Source organism: Schistosoma mansoni, chromosome 2 (assembly GCF_000237925.1).
Source record: "Schistosoma mansoni strain Puerto Rico chromosome 2, complete genome".
In the NCBI taxonomy this organism is placed as follows: Eukaryota; Metazoa; Platyhelminthes; class Trematoda; order Strigeidida; family Schistosomatidae; genus Schistosoma; species Schistosoma mansoni.
In genome coordinates this window covers 22,351,991-22,372,697 of record NC_031496.1, presented here as the reverse complement: position 1 = coordinate 22,372,697, position 20,707 = coordinate 22,351,991, and the positions used below count along the sequence as shown (strand labels likewise).

Below are 20,707 nucleotides of genomic sequence, written 5' to 3'. Positions count from 1 at the left end.
GTTCCGTCCTACTGTGGAAACGGCCGTCCAGTGCTTCCAGGTTTTCCTTGATGGTCTAGCTTCAATTGACTCACGCTTGCAACTATGAAAATACTAAATCTCCACAAAACCCCTTCTGATAATATTAAAAAGCTTACATAATATACAAACATAGATGTATGAGAGAGAAATATTTTTTTTACCAGATTCTATAGTTATAAATCCAAATTTATATTTCAAATAGTAACCAAGTCAAAGGAAAATGTACTATTTAAAATTAGGACAACAGAAATCTCGGTCATTGAAATTTAAATAAATCCAACATTTCGCTCAACAAACTTGTCTATACTTCTTCAGGGTAATAATCAAAATCATCAAAGAAATATATAACGTTTAATAATCATATTAAATCTATACTATTGGTAATTCAATCATATTTAGATGTTGACTTTGGTTAACTTTAGGAAAACATTATTCAAAAACAATTTTTCAACCTTCAACATGTCCTTTTATTTTAATCATTTAAAAATCCCGATCATATTAAAAGACTAATATTTGAACGAAGAATATTCTTTTCGATAAATTCTCTTCAGGTTCTACAATTATATATCCAAATTAATAATCCGAAAAATTGGCCAGGTTAAAGGCAAAGTACATAGTTTAATGCATGTAAATTTAGGATTGTCAAATCAAATAGAATAAAATTGTTAATGTTGATATGACTCATATAGAATGTTAAGTGAAAATTTAAGATCTGTGATCAGAATATAAATATGGATCAGATGGGATGAAAGAAATATATGATAATGCAATTACAATTCGATCAAGTGGAAGACTAAATGTGTGAAAAATTAGAAAGACGTAATAACGAGGGATCAATGCGATGTGAATGAATCATGTTTAGGGGGGATTAATAATGATATAATGATTTGATTTGATTGTCAATAATAATAATAATAATACAAAGATTTGTGAAAAAAGATAAGAGAGACAATTACATTTGACTACGAAAGGTCAAATTAGGTCATACAATTGTTCATTAATTGGCCTTGTGGTTGGCCAAGGGAGAAGTAGGGGTTGGAGATATTTCTTCTGTACACATAGCTCAGGTTTCTTCATTCTGATGGCTACTGTCTCCGCCGGAGAGAATTTATCGAAAAGAATATTCTTCATTCAAATATTAGCCTTTTATTTTACTTTAATACACAACATATTAACACCGAATATCAATCCTTAATAACTCAATCTTACACATACATACATACACACACAGTTCATTCGGTCACATCGTGAACTTTTCACATGATTCACATTTAACTGACTCATATTATTCTGTTTACTAAAGTCAACATATGATTATGATTGTGTTAACACAGTATAGATTTGATTGGATTATTAAAAGTTATATACTTCTTTGATGATTTTAATTATTACCTTAAAGAAGTACAGACAAGTTTGCTGGACGAAATGTTGGAATTATTTAAAATTCAATCACTGAGAGATTATTTCAAATATAATATTCACTTATAATGATTTCTCTATGACCGAAACCCAATTTTTTCTTAAACTATTCATTCTATTATTGATGAATATTCGTAGAAACTCAGAGGTGTTTATAAGATAAACTGAAACATTTTTCACGCTGAAACAATTAATATGCAAATAATAAAGATTCCCATTGTGAAAATTAGAACAACATATATAAGCGAACAATTGTTTTCAATTAGATCGTCATCAGGCTTTACTCTATGTAAATGTCAACTTCAACAAGTACCTTAAATCAAATGAAATTGAAAGATTAATGATTAAAAAGAAAACATATAATATATCAGAGGGGGTTTAGCCGAGATTTTAGTAATTTCATAAAGTTGAAATCATGAGTCAATTGAAGCTAGATCACCATGGAAATCCTGGAAGCATTGGACGGCCATTTCGTCCTAGTATGGAACTCCTCAGCAGTGCGCATCCACGATCCCTCCTCGCGAGATTCTGATAATGATCATATGCTCACTAGTGACTGGTATTTCGTGGAGTTCTAGTGAGAAGCAGTAACCAGTGGAGTTCAACCAGATCTGTTTGGAGATACTAACTAACTGAAGACATTGGTGAATGTTTGCTCAATTCCGTGGATTGGTTGAAATTAGACATTAACACTGTTGGATGCCGGCTTTGTGGTCTATTGGTTAAGTGTTCGCGCGCGAGACTTATATGTCCTGGGTTCGATTTGAATCGTGAATGAGTACTGCTGAGGAGTCCCACACTAGGACGAAACGACCGTCCAGGGCTTCCAGGTTTTCCATTGTGGTCTAGCTTCAATTGACTCACGATTTCAACCATATATATATAATATATATATTGAGTACAAAAATAATGTGATACATATAAACGAACAATATTGTTTTCGGACTGTATATCTGTATCAATGTGGTTCAAATATTGGTCTTCTAATATTGTTTGCATTTGAATCTTCATCAAACTTCAATCTAAAATACACGAATGTATGAGTTAACAAAAATATTGAAATAATCAAAGTAAATTATGAATTAGTGGTCACAACGAAATAGATTGTACAACTATATATTATAAAGCATACATCGATAGTAAGAAGAAAGATGTACTAGTACTGATAAGAAAATGAAATAACGAAAGATTTAGTCAATTGTTAGACAATAGAAGTAGGTCAAGCTTAAATAAATGGAATTCAAAATTGTATAAACAAAACTTTATCAAAATTGTGTAGTAGAGTGTGTAATTAATTAGATAGTGAAGAAACTAAATGGAAGGATATGTGAAGTGATAAACCGATACAGGATGTAAAAAAATCAATGAAATCGTTTGTTATGTGACATCCGACCAATGAAGGAACAGTAGTATCACCAATCACTTCTGAACTCATAAACGTGTTATACTTTCGAATCCCGATAGCTTTTGCTATATGTAGAAGACGGGATGGAGATTAATTAGAAACAGATGAAGATACATGATAAATAACTCAAAATGATTTAGTTATATCTACTGCCTGACTACTACCAAGTAGATATGCCAAGATAGAGCTGTGTATTATCTTCGTCTGATCCTTTTGAAAACAATCTAATGGATGTTCATTCATATATTGGTTAAGTTACTCGATTGTACTCCGAATACACCATCAACAGTTGAATTTGTAGGCTGTGAAAATAAAACTTTATACGAGTAAAATTTATTGCAACCTGAGTATTCCAAGCGATAACTAAAAATAATGTGCTTGATTGAGTGATTATTATTAGTTATTGTTGTTGTTAACTATAAACATGAACATGTAACACGGTACATATTACTTCGATTATTTTAGTCTCAGCATACGTTCATGTCACTCAATAGAAATACAGGTAGTGTTAACTATCAGCAAGAATAAGTCATCCTAGCATGATAAAGGCACGTGGAAACTGGTTGCAAACTAGATACTCTTTACATAAAATACTATACTATAAGAGTTCTGACAAATATTGCTCAATAATATCAAATAGTCCATTGAATAGAAAACTACATTTCATGATTGACTATCAACAAATTCAAAAACTCGGTCATAAAACTGTCATTATTTTGATTATACAATAGTCATAACTGAAATGTTGTTTTCTAAGTCGAAAAATCTGTCAAATGTTTAATGAAAGAAAATAATGACATAATTAATCAAGATTATTCTTTTTTATGTGAATAGATCTCCTTTAGAATCACCAATATTTATAACTCGGGCTTACTATAATGGGCATGAAAACCGTATTTATGTGAATGCTGGAATTTTTCAATTTCCAATTTATTATGAAAATGCTAGTTTAGCTTCGAAATATGGAGCACTTGGTTGGGTTATCAGCCATGAAATTATGCACGCCATAGGTATCAAAGGTTCGTTCAATCATTATACTCAATTTTCAGTTTCTTAACAGTAATATTAATTACCTAATATAACATTATTACTTTCGATATAATAATGTTCATAAAATCACAATATGATTTTATTGTCTTATGAATTCATAGGGAAAATTACTTTTTCACGGACTATTAAAGTGTGTATTGATCAGCAAAATTAGTTTTACATATCAACAAAATGTCAACATCTTGAATTTGACGATGTCAGTTTGCTATTCATCAGTTAAACCTAATCTTTTTGCTAAGCATGACGTAATGTGCGAATAATATATTTTCATTGTGTGTAATCTTCAGTTGTACTACTAGTGTCTTGTATCAATACATTCTCGAAATTAGCACATCACTGAGAGGAGGGCAATCTCACGACAATCTTTTATGTGAGTAAAGAGAATCGAATATCCAATCGTCACAATATTTAAATACTCAAATATAACAACAGGTCGACATTTCAGTGTAGTTCAGTAATTTATAAAACATTTCGCTTGTGCTACCATGCAGCGGTAATAGATTGGCTTCAACTAATCAAGATGTATTTCGAACGAATTATCTAGTCTTTTCAGCTTGACTGTCAAATACTTGACAACATCCATGTCACCTCAGTTCACACTCATATCAGTTACTTGTAATAACTGAATAAAAGGCTCGTTTGTGTTATCTATCCACATCTCACAAGAATACACTCACTATCAACTGAATATATATTTAGACAGTGGACACTTTCATCGGAAATCGATGAATTATGTGGTTCATAATTTGGTTTATATTAGTTTCCCTGATTTTATTCTATAAATCAATGACCAATCGATTCTGAGTATCACTCTGTTGTTACCATACACTGAATATCAGACACGTTTTCGAATACAACATTAGACTGCTGTTGTCCTGGTAGTAAACTGATGATATAAACTTTCACTGATTTAATATTCGTGATTATGCAATGCAGAATATCATCGAATCTTCATTCATAGTACTCATTGAAAACCATCCTCCCATTTAGTTGTATATCAAATGTAATTTTTACAATGGAATAGTTTGAAATCATGTGAAATAATTTGTTCTACCCTGGTTTGATGTACACTGACGAGTAACGGCTAAATGTCTGTTGAATAGTTTCATTTTAATATTGGTTGTTTGAATCTTCCAATTGATGTTTAGAAAAGCAATCGATTAGTTTCGGCATATGGGCATGATGTGTGGATTGCCTTGATATTATCTTAGGTTATATGCATGATAAGCAGAGATGGGATGTAGGTACATTTAGCTGACGAGTTCCAAAAAGAACGAAATGCGTGTTCTAGATTCCACCGCTAGACACCATTCATCTCCTTTTATAATGTCTGTTGTATTAATCTCCGATAAAATCATTGTTTTACTCTTTCATTTTGATTGATGTAAAAACTGTTGGTTATCAGACATTTACGCACTGATTTCTATTTACTCTTTCTTCTACTGTTTGCTTATCAACTGTTTACTGAATATAGAAATTAGTAATTATGTTAAAAAATAACATTAAAAATAATTACCATTTTAAAAAAGGAATAATCCATTGATCTTTTTGAATTTCAAGGTGTATTGGTAGATGCATCTGGTACTAGTCTATCTGGTTTAAGCGGGCTTATTTTATCTGCTGAGATAGAAACTAAAACTTCATGTTTTAGTAATCAATATAGATTTTATAAATTTACCAATTACAAAGTAAGTTTATTAAATTTTAAGTAATAACATACAAAAGTATACGTATATTTTTGTGCAGTTATTAAGCAGTTAGAATTTCTACAATTTGGTATATAGGAAACAATTACAACTATCTTCTCATGAATTATATTTAACGTAAAATATTTTAAGATTATGAAAGAACAAGCTGTGAATCACATGTGGAGAAATTCAGACAATTCACTTCTACCCGAAGTTTGCACGAAGGCTCCACGGCCAAACCATTCAGTTCAGAGAACAAACCTACATCAGAAAGAATATGTCTTTAGTCAATATTACACAAAGCAATGGTTTATTTATTTTGTTAAATTCATTCATTACTTACTTACTTACGCCTGTTACTAATAATGGAGCATAAGCCGCCCACCAGCATTCTCCAACCCACTATGTCCTGGGTCTTCCTTCTAGTTATATCCATTTTTGTTCATTCTTCTCATGTCTGTCTCCATTTCTCGGTGTAAGGAGTGGTTTATGGGTTCCTTTCTTCCTTTGGCCTTCAGGATTCCATAGGAGGGCTTGTCGTGTGATGCAGTTGGGTGCTTTCCTCAATGTGTGTCCTATCCATTTCCAGATCCTCTTCTTGACTCCATCCTGCGAATAAAATCTGGTTTTTCTCTCCCACAGTAGCTTGCTGATGATAGTGTCTGTCCAACGAATCTGAAGTATCTTGTGTAGACAACTATTGATAAATACCTGTATCGTCTGGATGATGGCTTTAGTAGTTCTCCAGGTTTCCGCCCCACACAGTAGAAGTGTCTTGACATTTGTGTTGTAAATTCTGATCGTGGTGTTGGTTGACAATTGTTTTGAGTTCCAGATGTTGATCAGTTGTAAATATGCTGCTCTTGCTTTACCGATCCGCGCCCTCACATCTGCATCCGATCCGCAGTGTTCATCAATGAAGCTGCCCAGATATGTAAAGATTTTAACATCCTTCAAAGCTTCTCCGTCAAATGTAATTCGATTAGTGTATGTTGTATTGTATCTGAGAGTTTTGCTTTTCCCTTTGTTTATATGGAGACCTACTGCTTCTGAGGCTGTTGCTTCACTGGTCGTCTTCTCCTGCATTTGTTGTTGCGTATGCGGTGGAAGAGACAGATTATCTGCGAAGTCTAAATCGGTCAACTGCTTCATAGCTGCCCATTGTACCCCGTGCTTCCTTTTAGATGTTGACGTCTTCATGATCCAGTCGATCAACAGGAGAAAGAGAAAGGGTTGGAGTAAGCAACTTTGCCGAACACCGGTCTTTACCTTAAATGAATGTTAAATTCATGCCACCTATAAAAACAATAATTAAAATATATGAATCTGAAAAATATTTATATTGACTTAATTAACCTTTATGGTGAAAATCAAATATTACGGTACTCACTACTAATGTAATGGGTATTACTTAACATTATCCATAATGAGCGTAAACTGTCCAATTAGATGTTAGCCTTGTACATTGAAAATATTTTTCTTTCAGTTATTTGCTTAGCTACTATTTTACCCCATAATAGTTTATGAAAACAATTCAATATTATCTACATTAACCACGAATTTCATAAAACATGTATGAGTTTAAGTAAAAACATTAATTCAATACCAAGTTATAGCAGCTCAGATACAATTGAGTTTGTTTACATCTAATCTGGCTAAGCCCTTTTGTTAACTTATTTAATGGACAGTCATACATACAATAACAACCTATCTATACCACTGTACTTTTATTATATACGCTTGAACATTGCTTACTGCTTATGCATGTATTCATTCCGCTAGCCTTATCATCAATCGCTTAATTGATCCGATGACTCATGCTTTCCCATTTATATATATGTACATCTTAATACTGTTTGCTGCTTGCTCTCTGCTCTGCTCTACGCTACACCGTGTTGTACAGGCTTAGTCGCTCATTCGGCTCTCACACTCACTCGCCTGCTTTACGGCACTGCTCTTTCATGCTTGCTTAACGTGCCTGTAATATTGGATACCTGTGTGTGGTTCACTAATAAACGCGATCAGCCCTTCGTATTCGCCTTCTGATTTGTACACCGTTAGGACGTTATCGAGTAATGGTTATCAAGACGAACAATATACGACGTTTAGAGAGAATATCGAATATCGACCACCACAAAGTCATTAGCATTTCAATGTGAAATGAGAAATATACGAAATGCTTTATTCAGTGTTTTACAACACTCATACAACACGTTTCTGAATTATTTAATTGATCTAGGCCCTTCAAACCGATACACGAGAGGAAATTTTAGCTGATATTGATGGTCTAAAAGCGTCATACTATGTAAGTACATTTATGCAACTTATGGGATATGTTTATTAACAAGAAACCTTTGAAATAAAATACCAACAAATGGTTTATTAATGTGTATTTGGATTATTTAGATAGTTCCCTATCATGGATAAAACTTTGAATATTATAGAACAAATAAAACTACAGTACATAGTTCGTCAGTTGAAAGATTAATGCATAAAATGTTTAATCAGTAAAACATTATCAATGGATTAACATTAGATCGAGGCTAAAAATATCCTTAATTATTTCACTGAATAAACCATGAACTTTATCGGGTGGACGTATTGATTCAAAAAGTAATTCAATAGTTCTTTTGGCTTTTTGTAAAGCCAGACGATGAAGGTTCAGGTCTCTCAGGAGCACCACTTCCCTCAAGATTACAGATACATTTTGCCAAAGTATAAAAAATAACACGGAAACTAAGTTAAACAGAGTTTCCTGCAGACTATCTCTAACACTTTACATCATAACATAGGGCATGTGATATTGAGTCACTTAGACTAGCAGCCACATGGAAACTTTATCGATAGGATTAGATCAGCAGTAAGATAAAAATTACACACTTGACACTAATCACTATCCAGTGACAAATAAATTATAAAAAACGCTATTGGGCACATTAGCTGTGTTCTAACGATCAATTTGGTTAAGCGATTCTTCTGGTTTCAGATTTCGGTTGTCGGAACAAAGCGAACAACTGAGTTAGACATGGCACAAATATTTATTGAGGAACAATTCCAAACAAGTATTGCACAACCAGATAATTGAATAATAACCGAAAATCGAGTCAGATAAAATTTCACAACATCAAATTGTCGATATATTCACTGTACTACCGTGTTTGTTTCAGCACTAAAGAAAATTTAACACCCGTTAGTTGGAGTGGAGTTATAGAGATTGAACATACAGATTTTAAGAAGATAAGACTCAACTATATCAGTATAAAAACTCAATTAACAATACATATTACAAATGAGCAGATTTCGAATTCGGTGGTATACTATTTAGAAGTCAGACGTTCCTTTTTTTGTACAGTCGGTGGTTATTATTCTTAATACAAAGACAATAGATATAACCTAATTTTACAATTGTCTATACGGCTAATGATGTTACATTGTAAATCTAATTTGTAAAGTTCATTGTTATTTTGAAGTCTGAAGATCAATCGTATGATAAAACAACAAAGAAACTCTAATTAGCAAAATGATTTATCAGTCAGAAAAGTGGATTTCATTATATTATAGAGGGTGTGAATTAGTTAAAAATTATAATGTTATTATTTAGCACAAATATTTGATATCTATTCACTGAGTAGAATAGCATATAACCCAGACCATGAACCTATCCATAATAGGACAAAACAGCCGTCTAGTGCTTCCAGGTTTTCCATAGTGGTCTACCTTCAATTGACTCATGATTTCAACTATGAAAATACTGAAATATTCACACAAACAAACCCATTCTGATATAAATATACATCGAACCCTTTTCCTATATTCTCATTCAATATCGACAAACAATGTGGAACATACTGTGTATGTATTTTTATTTTTTATAGTGGAAACTAAACTATCAATAAGCTTTAGGATATTCCCCATTTACACCATGTATGTATTTAAAAATTATTCCGCTATTTACTTTTCTTAGACGTACAGGCGCTTATATGACAAGTATTCGAATAGTGTTAAGCAAGATTCTAATATCTCTCTTATATCTGATCAGTTGTTCTTCCTCTCATTTGCACAAGCAAGTCATAGTTTTTCATGTTGTAAATCATTATAATATTATGCTGTTTGTTGTACTTGGAATTTAGTTTACATGTCATACGCATTAGTAATAAACATAAGTATTAGCGAAATTCCATAGAAAGTTAATAGTTACTTACGAACAGCCAGAGCTCATAGTACATTTCATTCGTATATAATTATTCTGTTACTAAATTTTCACCTTGATATTTAATCCACCAACATATTTCAAAGCTGGTATTATTTTGGTAGACGTACACAGTAAACAATAAAAATAGTTTCTTCAATGTAAGCGAAGATGAACGGTGGCTACCAGTGGAATATAGGACGGGCGCTTCATCCTACTTGGGACTCTTCAGCTGGATTTACCTCCATTCCATAGTTGATGATCATTCTGGAACTGGTCTAATCAAACGCCATCGTCTTTTCTACTTAGCTACTAAGTCCCGAGAGCTTCTTCAATGGCTAATAATATTTTACCACATTGACTTGGACTACCAAGTCTTTTTTCGGAGTTACTCCATAAACAATCTATCAAATAAGACATAAACCTGATGACAACATTATTAAACCTAGGAAACTTATCAATTCCCTCTATGTTCAATAAAAGGTCAAAATTAAATTTAAGTGTGAATCACTCACTCGATCAATGTAGGAAAAATTCCTACATAGCAAACTTTTCATCCAGTTTAATGAACTAAATTAAACAATAGAAACTAAGAAAACAGTCAAGTTGATAAGGTGTAGACCAATAAATAAATTAGTAAAACGACAACTACCAACTAATTCAAATATGTTCACTTGAAAACTTCGTGAATTTCAAGTTTATATTGATCAAATATAAATATTCATGTTATTTACATACGTATCCAATGCCAAAAGTGTGATAGGAATGGTGTTTGCTTAAAGATAACTGTATGATTGAGTTATTATTGAAGGCATGATTAGCAATTTATCAAATTTCTTTTCCTTATTGTTTTTCAAGTCTCTGTGTGGACATCATCATGGGATTAATCTTTTAATACATTCAGTAATTATTCCACATGTAATGGAAAGATACAGGTGAGCACTGACAATAATCCAAATTACATATGAAATGAGTATATGTTTCATTTATATTATGGTAAAAAATAACTAATTAGATGTGTGAAGCAATTATATTTTCACGACATGCATAACACAATACGATAAGCGACTTCTAAGAAACTAGTACCCAACGTTGCCATTTTTGAAATCAAACCTTTTATTTCAAACAATGCAGTACATACCGAAGGCTCAAAGATGTTTAGGATCGTATTTTCTAGATGAAATCAACCTCACTTTCTTTGAATGCAGTACTCATTTTACTAGACCCATAATACAAATTTCTATAAAAACTCAAAAAGTAATGAATTCCGATGATCTACAACTCCAGTGATAGTCGCCTACTTTACGTTAAATCTTATTAACTTTTCAGAATCTTCATCAGAAAATTTGTAATTTCAGTTTGTAAACTTTATAGTATTTGTATGTTTAGTTTACGGCTCTATATACTAATGAAATATCTTTGTTTTCTTTACCTTGAAAGAGTGATCGGGGCGTTGGTTAATAGTAAAGAATTCGCACATGCATATGGTTGTCCAGTTGGTTCACCAATGAATCCTGAAACGAAATGTGGTGTGCGGTAAAACCATTATGAATTACTTGTTGGCCGATCTAAAGATACTTTGGGACACTATAACGTTTGAATGATTTATTTACATTTTCTTAACAAATCTTTAAAATATACAATTCTTAGATTAGGTTTTAATTTATGGTTCTATTCGCTATACATGTTAATTACCTATCACAGAACTGTATGTCAGCACAGAAAACTCAGAAAATGAATAAGCATTAAAAGAATTTTGAACTAGAAAATCTTTAGATGGATTTAACTGGTCTACATGTCCACTCTATTTAACAAAAACCCCACATTCCCATAGAACAAGAATATATTGTTAGTATGAGGGGTTTTTTGTGAGAGTCAAATTTTCTTAGTATGGATCACGGACTGGTCTTAGTCAAAAAATAATTGAAACATAGAAGTACTGAATAGCTTTCTCGTCTTGGTAGGGATTCTTGAGCAGTTCACACTCATTATCTCTCCGGAGATTAAACATAGGAGCTTTGGCATCGTGCACCAACTCTCAACCTCTGGACAGCTGGATGAGCACATAATTTCGGCTAAATTTGAAGCAAAGGTGGATAAATTAGGTTGTATCGTGAACAAATGACATAGTGAAGTTCCAAATAATTAATTTCATATTGTATCAAAAGATAAAAAGCGATAGACTATGGAAAACTTCGACCTTTCAGGAAAATACCACATGTATCTATATTTTTTATGTTCTGACATTTAATACATTTTGAGGATTCTTATCTACATTATTACTCATACGTGTGTATTCACATGCTCAAAAGAATTAAAACTTTAGGGTATCCAAAATTTGATATTTCTATTATCATTTACACTATTTGAGGGTTTGTAAATGTAGAGCCTGAAGAAGTTATCAAAAACTTTTGGTTCACTCTAATATTCTTCTCTTCTTAAATATTTTATAGGAGTCTTTTAACTACTTTAAACGATTGAAGTATACAACAGTTTACTGTGCTAAATACGATACAAGTTAACAGAGCATTGGACAGATAAAAATATAGTAATTCTAAGAATAAAATAAAAACAATCATATTTTCCAAGTGAATTCTAACAACATTGCACAATTTCCAAACAATACCTGAGCAAACGGAAACTAATAAGTTCATTTAGTATTGTTTGTTTGAATGTTCCCATCGATGTGTTAGGACTGTAACTGGTCAGACTCTAATTAGCATATGTGCATACTGTGCGTATTGCCTCGATATAGCCAAATTCACAAGCATTGTAAGCAAAAATGGATAGTGGCAAGCAGTGGAATCCAGGACGCGCATTTTGTCCTATTTGGGACTCAGTGGCCGAGTGGATAACGCGATGGAGTTTGAAGCGAAAGGTACTGGGTTCGAGTCTCAAAGTGAACATCAACTCTGAGGTGCAGGTATATCCAGCTGACGAGTCCCAAATAGGACTTGACGCGCGTCCTGGATTCCACTGCTAGCCACTATCCATCTCTCGAAACCAATAAGGTTATAAATGTGAAAATTAAACATCATATGGTTGTATGTAAGCAAAAGAATTTGAAAATCATGTCTTATAATAGGAGATAAGTCAAAAATGTTTTATAAAATATAATTACAAATAATTCACTTAAAGGTCTGTAGATTTATAAGAACTTTCGTCTAAGTTAGAGTGAATAGTTTCACAGTATTTGGGCGCCGAGTTGATGTAAGACATTAAATAGGAATAATCTATTTGTAAAATCTAAACGAATAAATTTGAAGTAAATCCAACGTTTCGCCTGACAATCTGGTCCAAGCTTCAAGGAATTCCTTGACAAATAGGTTATTCCTGTTTTCTGTAGATTTGATTATCATTCGTTAGTATTGATTGAAAGCTATGTATTACCCTAAATCTGTCTTTGGAACTATCTATTTACCCGTACTATTATGACAGAGTAACTTTAAAATGAATGAGATAATGCTATGGGATGATAATTTGAAATAAAAGTTATTTCTTTCATTGTTCATAAATTTCGTTACTTGACTTCATAAAGCGAAAATCAAAAACAATACATTTAAATTTGAATGTAAATCTATACAAAAAGTAATGACACTGATTCATTTCGAAAAATTCATAAACAAATCAGTTCAACATATCTGCTAATGTAACAGCTTTTAAAAAAACAGAACTTTTAATTGTTTACCGATAAAAAATGGTAATTATCAGAAAGGAGGTTTGTGGAGATAGATTTAATTTGATACTTGAATTCATGAGTTGATCAAAGCTAGACTATGCTGGGAAACCTGGAAGCACTGGACGGCCATCTCGTCCTAGTACGGGACTCCACAGCCGTATGCATCCACGATCATGCATCATGGGATTCAAACCTAGGACCTTCGGTTCCCACTGGAGTTCAACCGTGTCTGTTGTGAGATAGTAACTCGCTGAAGATAATGGTGAACGATGGCACAATATTGTGAACTGGTTGAAACTAGACATTAAAGCCGTTGGATGATGACTCAGTGATCTGGAGGTTTAGTGTTCGTGCGTGAGATCAAAGGTCTTGGGTTTAAGTCCTGCGTGAGGAATCGTAGATGTACACTGCTGAGGAGTCCTGTATTAAGACGAAACGGTCGTCCATTGCTTCCAGGTTTCTCATGGTGGTTTAGCTTTACTCGGCTCATGAGTTTAACCAGTAAAAAGCTTTAAGAAAAAATAAATCCATAATCTTAATCAAGTTTATTAATGACTTCATCTCAATGTAGTCAGAAAAACAGATGTGAGCTTAACGAAATAGTGCTTCTGATGTATAAGATATTTCATATGATGGGATTAAAAAGAAAAAATTACATTCCTTCACTCATTGTCATTCTTGTTCAGCATTATTTTCGTTTCTAATTAAATGTGGTACAATCACTAAGTGTATTATTTTGTTTTGTTTCCTAGTATGATAAATTATTCGGTATAATATGAATTTGTTTAAGTGTGACGTATTATTCAACATACGATATTCTTATATTAAATTAACATGAACTACCCTCAGTGTGACATGCAGTATGAGATTTGTTATAACACTGGGTATTTTACATATATGTGACTTTATTTTAATTATTAATCAAAATGGTGCACAATCAATATATATGTAGTTTATGCTACTTATGTCGACAGATGTAAGTAGTAAGTAAACCGATCAAAAGTTGAATAACTTTTATAAGGAAAGTGTTTCATCAATTTTCTTCAGGAAAAAAGCGTTTTATTAAGTACAAGATTTATATACACTGTACATTCTACCTACTATTTCATTGATTAATAACAACCTAGCATTTGATTGACGTATATTGGCTTCTTGTATATATATATATATATATATATATCAAACATCACCATTATCGAATACAAATGTATAAAAATGTAAACTGGTTTTGTACCAAATACGTCATTTCATTGTGATAGCAATCCTTAATGTTTTACATCAACCTGGTGTCCAACTATTACGAAACTTATCGTTCAAATTCAGAAAAAAGTTCTAGACATATTTATTAAATCAAAATCTTCATAGAGGAAACGCATGAAACAAGATTCAGTGATAATGTAACCATTTTAATCATCAGCAAAGATGGATTGTGGCTAGCAGTGGAATCTAGGACGCGCGTTTCGTCAGCTGGATGTACCTGCATCTCAGAGTTCATGTTCATTCTGGGACTCGAACCCAGTACCTATCGCTTCAAACAAGTAATACTAAGTGAATTAATTTAATTATTACTTATTTCAAATACTATCTATGCAGACAGATTTTATGCATTCCATAAAGGTTAATTTTAAAAATATTAACTCATTTAGGCGGTATCTTCAAACGATTTCTAAATCCTTACAATATTATACGGTTATTTTAATGAGTATCTGTTTTTGTAAATGAATGATGATATGATATTGTGGTTTATATTATTTTTAACTAACTTAATGATAACTAAAAAGGTATTCGTTCTGTCTAGGATTAAACTTCATACAAATGTCATATTCATATGAATTGTTATGTGATTGTCTCAGTTAGAAAGTTAATCGGAAGAAAATTTGTAGAAATAAGATAAAGTAAATCGTACGATAATTAATACAATGTTACGTTAGATGTTATTATGATTATATTTGTTATTGTTGTTGATTTAATCCTTTATAAAGTCATAAGTTATGTAAATAGCGGAATTCATTTTTACTATATGACCAATTACAAATTTGAAATTTGTAATAAGTTTTGGAAAGATGGTAGTTTTGATACACAAATTTCATGGACGGGAATTGAATGTCATAATTTATGCAATACTTAAAATTAACTAACAGATGGAGGTTTAGTTAAGAGGCAAGAAATAAGCGATTACAGTTATTGATAGATATAATCCTTTGTTATATCACAATAAGTAGGAAATTGTATTTCTGACGTTTCATGATTTAATGTGAACCAATTCTTCAGAGTAAATAAGTAATTAGTTAAATAGTTGAGATCATGAGTCAACTGAAGCTAAAAGTACTAAAATATCCACAAAACGCCATCCTGAAAATAATTGCTTGCTTACATATGTTACCCCTCATGAAGTAGCATAAGCCACTCACCAGCATTCTTAACCTGACTCTATCCTGGACAATCGTTTCCAGTTCTTTCCAGTTTCTATTCATCCTTTTCATGTCTCCTTCCAATCCCCTATGTAGTGTTCTTTAGTCTTCCTCGTTTCAGTTTCGTTTCAGGGTTTAAAGTTGCCACATGTCTCGTAAAGCAGTTTGATGGTTTCCTAAATGAGTGTCCTATCCACTTCCGACGTATCTTCTTAATTTCCTCCTCAGCCGGAATCTTAAATCTCTTATCAAGATTGTCAGGTCCTTTCCTGATCACCTCGCCATGATCGACTGCAGCCTCTAGTAGAACTGATCTTTATCCTCTTCAGTACAATCATTGGTGGGTGTTAACATCGGATAATACTCACTGTAATTTCCTCCTTTGTTTTGAAGGACGCTTTGATGACCCTAGATCAACGAGATTCCCATCCTATAAGTGCATTTCGTCTGAATATGTCAAAGTTATTCTTGATCAACGTGAATTTGCATGACCTGTCACTGCATTGATTTGTGTGTCAGAGTGTGGGTGTGAAGAAATGTATGCATTTATAAAATCAAGTAGTGGGGTTGAAATCAGGTGCGTGTGTGTGCATGCGCATAGATCGTGTGAAAATAATGAGGTCATATGTTATTGTTCGGGTAGACAGTTCAGGTTAAGTGAATATTCAGGGTTTCTTTACTATTGAGGTCAGAGGGATTTAGCATTTGTGGAACATTTCGGCTACTATTCTCTTTTTGTGGTTAGAAAGGCTTTTCTGAATTATTTTGATATTTTTAATATCAATTTTGTGATTATCGAAAATAGCATGCGAATGGGTTTTCATCATTTATTCTAACCTTTTTTAGAATGTTGGTTGTCTTATAGAAGGCTTTAATTTCGTAAGTTCTCAAGGTCCATTGTAATTTCCCCCTCGTACCTTGGCGGTAAGGTAAAATTACAGTACCAATCCGATATCTTTCATTGGGATTGTTAATTTTAAAGGAACGGTTCTACATAATAAAAAAGTAGACATTTTTTAATAACTTTCTGACCAATGCACAATTTATTCGGAATTATCTGAAAGTAATAGACGGCCTTTTCGTCCCAGTACGTGATTCCTCAGCAGTGCAATTCCATGACCCCGTACCGAAAAAACTCGGACCCAGAACCTACAGTCTCACGCACGAACACCTAACATTCAGACTACTGAGCCAGGATCAAGCGGTGTTAATGTCTAATTTCGATCCATGGTCTCGCGCAACCAATCATTTATTGTATGAGGTAGACACCTGTCTCCACCCGATACGGATCGAACTTCATGTCCATCCAGTGCGTCCTGGTTTTAATGGTGTTCCAGCTTACATCGACTCAAGAATCGAACTAATAAAATCACTACAATCCCCACAAGCCGTCATTCTAATAATTATATGAAACCATTAAGTCCAAACTTGACATAGATTATAATTGTGTCTACGGGAAGTGATATTGCTTTACAGACATTTCAAAATAGACATCATCGTGTCTTGTGAAGAGTGATAACTTTATCATTATAGATGCATAAATTTAGTCTAGACTTTTAAAAAAACAACTGTGATTATTGCAACATCATTTATCTGTTGATTATCTTGACTGTCCCTAAAATGCCAATATCAAGACCACTGTCCACTGATGTAAAACTGCAATCCCAAAATTATGCTATCCTTTCTGTCTCATCTAAACAGGAATAAGTTCAAAGTTGCGAAGGTCTACCATTTCTTCTCATCTTACAATGTACGAGCTGAACCACGTACAAGTAAACTGACTGACACAATTGATTATAAGGTAATTCGTGAATTTGTTTATCAAATATGTATGTGAGCGCACCTTAACGACAACTCAAACTTCAATAGACCACAAAACTACAATTATTTAAATAAAGTGTATAGAAACTATACAACCAACCTTGAAACATTTAAAACAAACGTAGAAAACCTATATGTGGTGAAATTTTACGTATGTAATCAACGGTGCATGCAATGGACCTACTATAAGGTCGGATTATTAAAAATATTTTCTGTTACCTTTCAAAAATAAATCATGTAATCGTTTATAGGGTCAAATATACTCATCCCTTCCTGATTTATATTTAAGTATATCGATATGACTTTCATTCTGTTTTCACGTCTACAAATTCCTTTAGTGAAATATTTTTGATCTTTTTGTAGTAAAATAAGTCTTTCTACTAACTAATATGTGTCAGTAGTACACGTCTACTAATTTTAATTTCACTCAATAATGACTATCTACACAGAAAGTAAACTCACCAGAATTCATAAAAAATGTCAGACAAAACTTTTTCATGACATCATTCATACACCCCCAATTATATAACTATAAAAGACACACTGATTATTCACCATTTTACTTTTTACTGTCTAGTTATTCAAGAATATTTAGCACAATGATGTCTGCACGCAAATTTCGTCATTTCAGTTAAACATTGAAGTCATTCGATTTCATTAGTTTGAGGGAAATCACTTAATTTTTGATTTTTAGTTTGTATGAACATTAGTTTCTAATTCATAGATGGTGTAAGTTGAACATCAGAGATAGAATCTCCAAGTATAAAACTTGTAAATTTCTGATAAGTGATCCTAGAAAATCAGAATATAGCTTAAAACTGTTAAAGATACTCGACAAAGGACATCATTAGTTAACATATATAAATTCTTTTGGCAGTCTGTTTGAAGGTTTGATTAATGCATTTCCAAAGCAAGATATTTGAATGAATATTTAGTCTACATAACTGCAAGTGCAGAGTTATCCTAATTTTTAAATGCATATCATACTCTGTTAGCTAATTCAGTCCTCGTTTTTAAGTACTAATATCGTCACCTTAATAAAATCCTGTCAGTTTCTAAGGATTATAGACTGAGACTAACCTCATGTAAGTTGAAGCAAACAAGTACTTTTGACGGTGAAGAAATTCTTACGCACTCCTCGGATGCTGGAGCACATTTAAAAGATATTTTCACTGTGATTACTTTGGATCAGTTATCATCGGTGATTAAAACTACGTGGTTGGTAACTATCACTGAACAAGAAACTCATTCGTGACAGACAAGTGTATCTTCTTTCAAAGTATCACCAATCTCTTGACCGTGGATGATGTAAGCGTGAATAACAAGATGGAAAATCCTTGATGAAGTTACTTATTCTAATCTTAAGACCAAGGTCGATTCGATGGATATTTAGTCACCGTTAATCTTCTGAATTAGAAAATGTAGGAAGGGGTTTAATTACCAATTCCCGGTAACAGAATGCTTGAGTAGGTTGTTGCAGTGTTCAGTATTACAAAAATCGATTCCGAATACGCAAAAAACACTTCTCAATCCTCATCTTCTAAAAACACTTCTTTAATCTTAAAATGTAAAGTTTTTGCCAAACAGCCACAACTAGAAAGAAGGATTCACTTTCTAATTAATGGGCTATTATAACTGTTGATAATAGGAAATGACATGGTTTTTATATGTCCATAAAATCTAAAATTATATAGATATCGATACAAAAAGTGCCTTTCAACGCAATTCTGTGAAAGTATTATTTGAAGCGAAGTTTTATTCAGTCTAATAACTACATTAAACTTTACTCATGGTTTAGGAGCACATAGTTTCCTCTCTTCATTAGACGTGTAAAAAGATTTTCGGTATGCATCAAAAAACAAGTTACAAAGTTAGTTAGTAGTAGTGAATTCGTATCCTAGTATGCCTGCAGATCGCTCTTGACCTAATGTTTTTTGGAGCCTTATTGATATAATATAGACTAAAGTCTAATAGTAAATATATACTATAAAAATAATAACCACAGAATCCGTGACAGTTTTCAGACATGATCAGCTTGATATAGATAATAAGTGTAGAGTACAGATATGTGATATTGTGAACGAAGACTAAGTGGTAAATAAGAAACTTATTGTTCGATGCAAAATTACAGAGTGCTTTCTCAAAATATAAAACCATACATTAAATGCATTATCTCCACATCTTCCTTCAGTTGTCCTTCACGTGCGTCATGATTCTTTCAGTTGTGATGTTATTACAATTGCCTCCTGTTTCACTACCACCTCTGACTGATGTTACATACTACATATATCTGTAAACATAAGTAGCATACGTCACTATATTAGAATGTTTGAAGTGTTCTAGTTAAAAAATAGTTTAGCTAATATGTTCTCACACGTATTACAGCAATAAAAGGTATCAGCCGGGAAATTCTATCTCTTTTTAAATGTACCTCCTGTTGATGCATGGATGGTGTGTTAAAAAAATATTATCTGCGTCATCATGAAATGACCATCATCAACTACGACTGGAGAAAGTAAAACGGGAAAAGAATGCTCGGAATAACAAAAGCAATGATCTCTCTGACAGGTCAGTCAGGTCTATTATAGTACATATGCCAGGTTGTTTTATGATATACTGTTCGTGATAGATATTATTTAAGGTTGCAAGGACCGGTGTTAGTGTACAGTAGCAACATATAGAGAGGTTTACTTAGTGAGTTTAGAAATGAAAACGATGAAACATTAAAATTTCCTATAGTTTCATTTGTCGAATAATTCACTTAGTATTACTTGTTTGAAGCGATAGGTACTGGGTTCGAGTCCCAGAATGAACATGAACTCTGAGATGCAGGTACATCCAGCTGACGAAACGCGCGTCCTAGATTCCACTGCTAGCCACAATCCATCTTTGCTGATGATTAAAATGGTTACATTATCACTGAATCTTGTTTCATGCGTTTCCTCTATGAAGATTTTGATTTAATAAATATGTCTAGAACTTTTTTCTGAATTTGAACGATAAGTTTCGTAATAGTTGGACACC

General features: G+C 32.7%; 1 protein-coding gene across 1 annotated transcript in view; it reads left to right on the top strand.

Annotated features, from left to right (window-relative positions):
* The window catches only part of Smp_194190 (Nep2 peptidase (M13 family)), a gene marked incomplete at both ends in the record, with an annotated part of 27,449 nt that extends 21,842 nt beyond the window's left edge, over positions 1-5,607 (top strand). Inside the window, 2 exons of the mRNA XM_018796101.1 lie at positions 3,657-3,864; positions 5,456-5,607. Of these exons, the coding sequence (XP_018650347.1) occupies positions 3,657-3,864; positions 5,456-5,607 (360 nt within the window). The remainder of the gene's footprint in view (positions 1-3,656; positions 3,865-5,455) is intronic.
* Between the last annotated feature and the right edge of the window lie 15,100 nt (positions 5,608-20,707).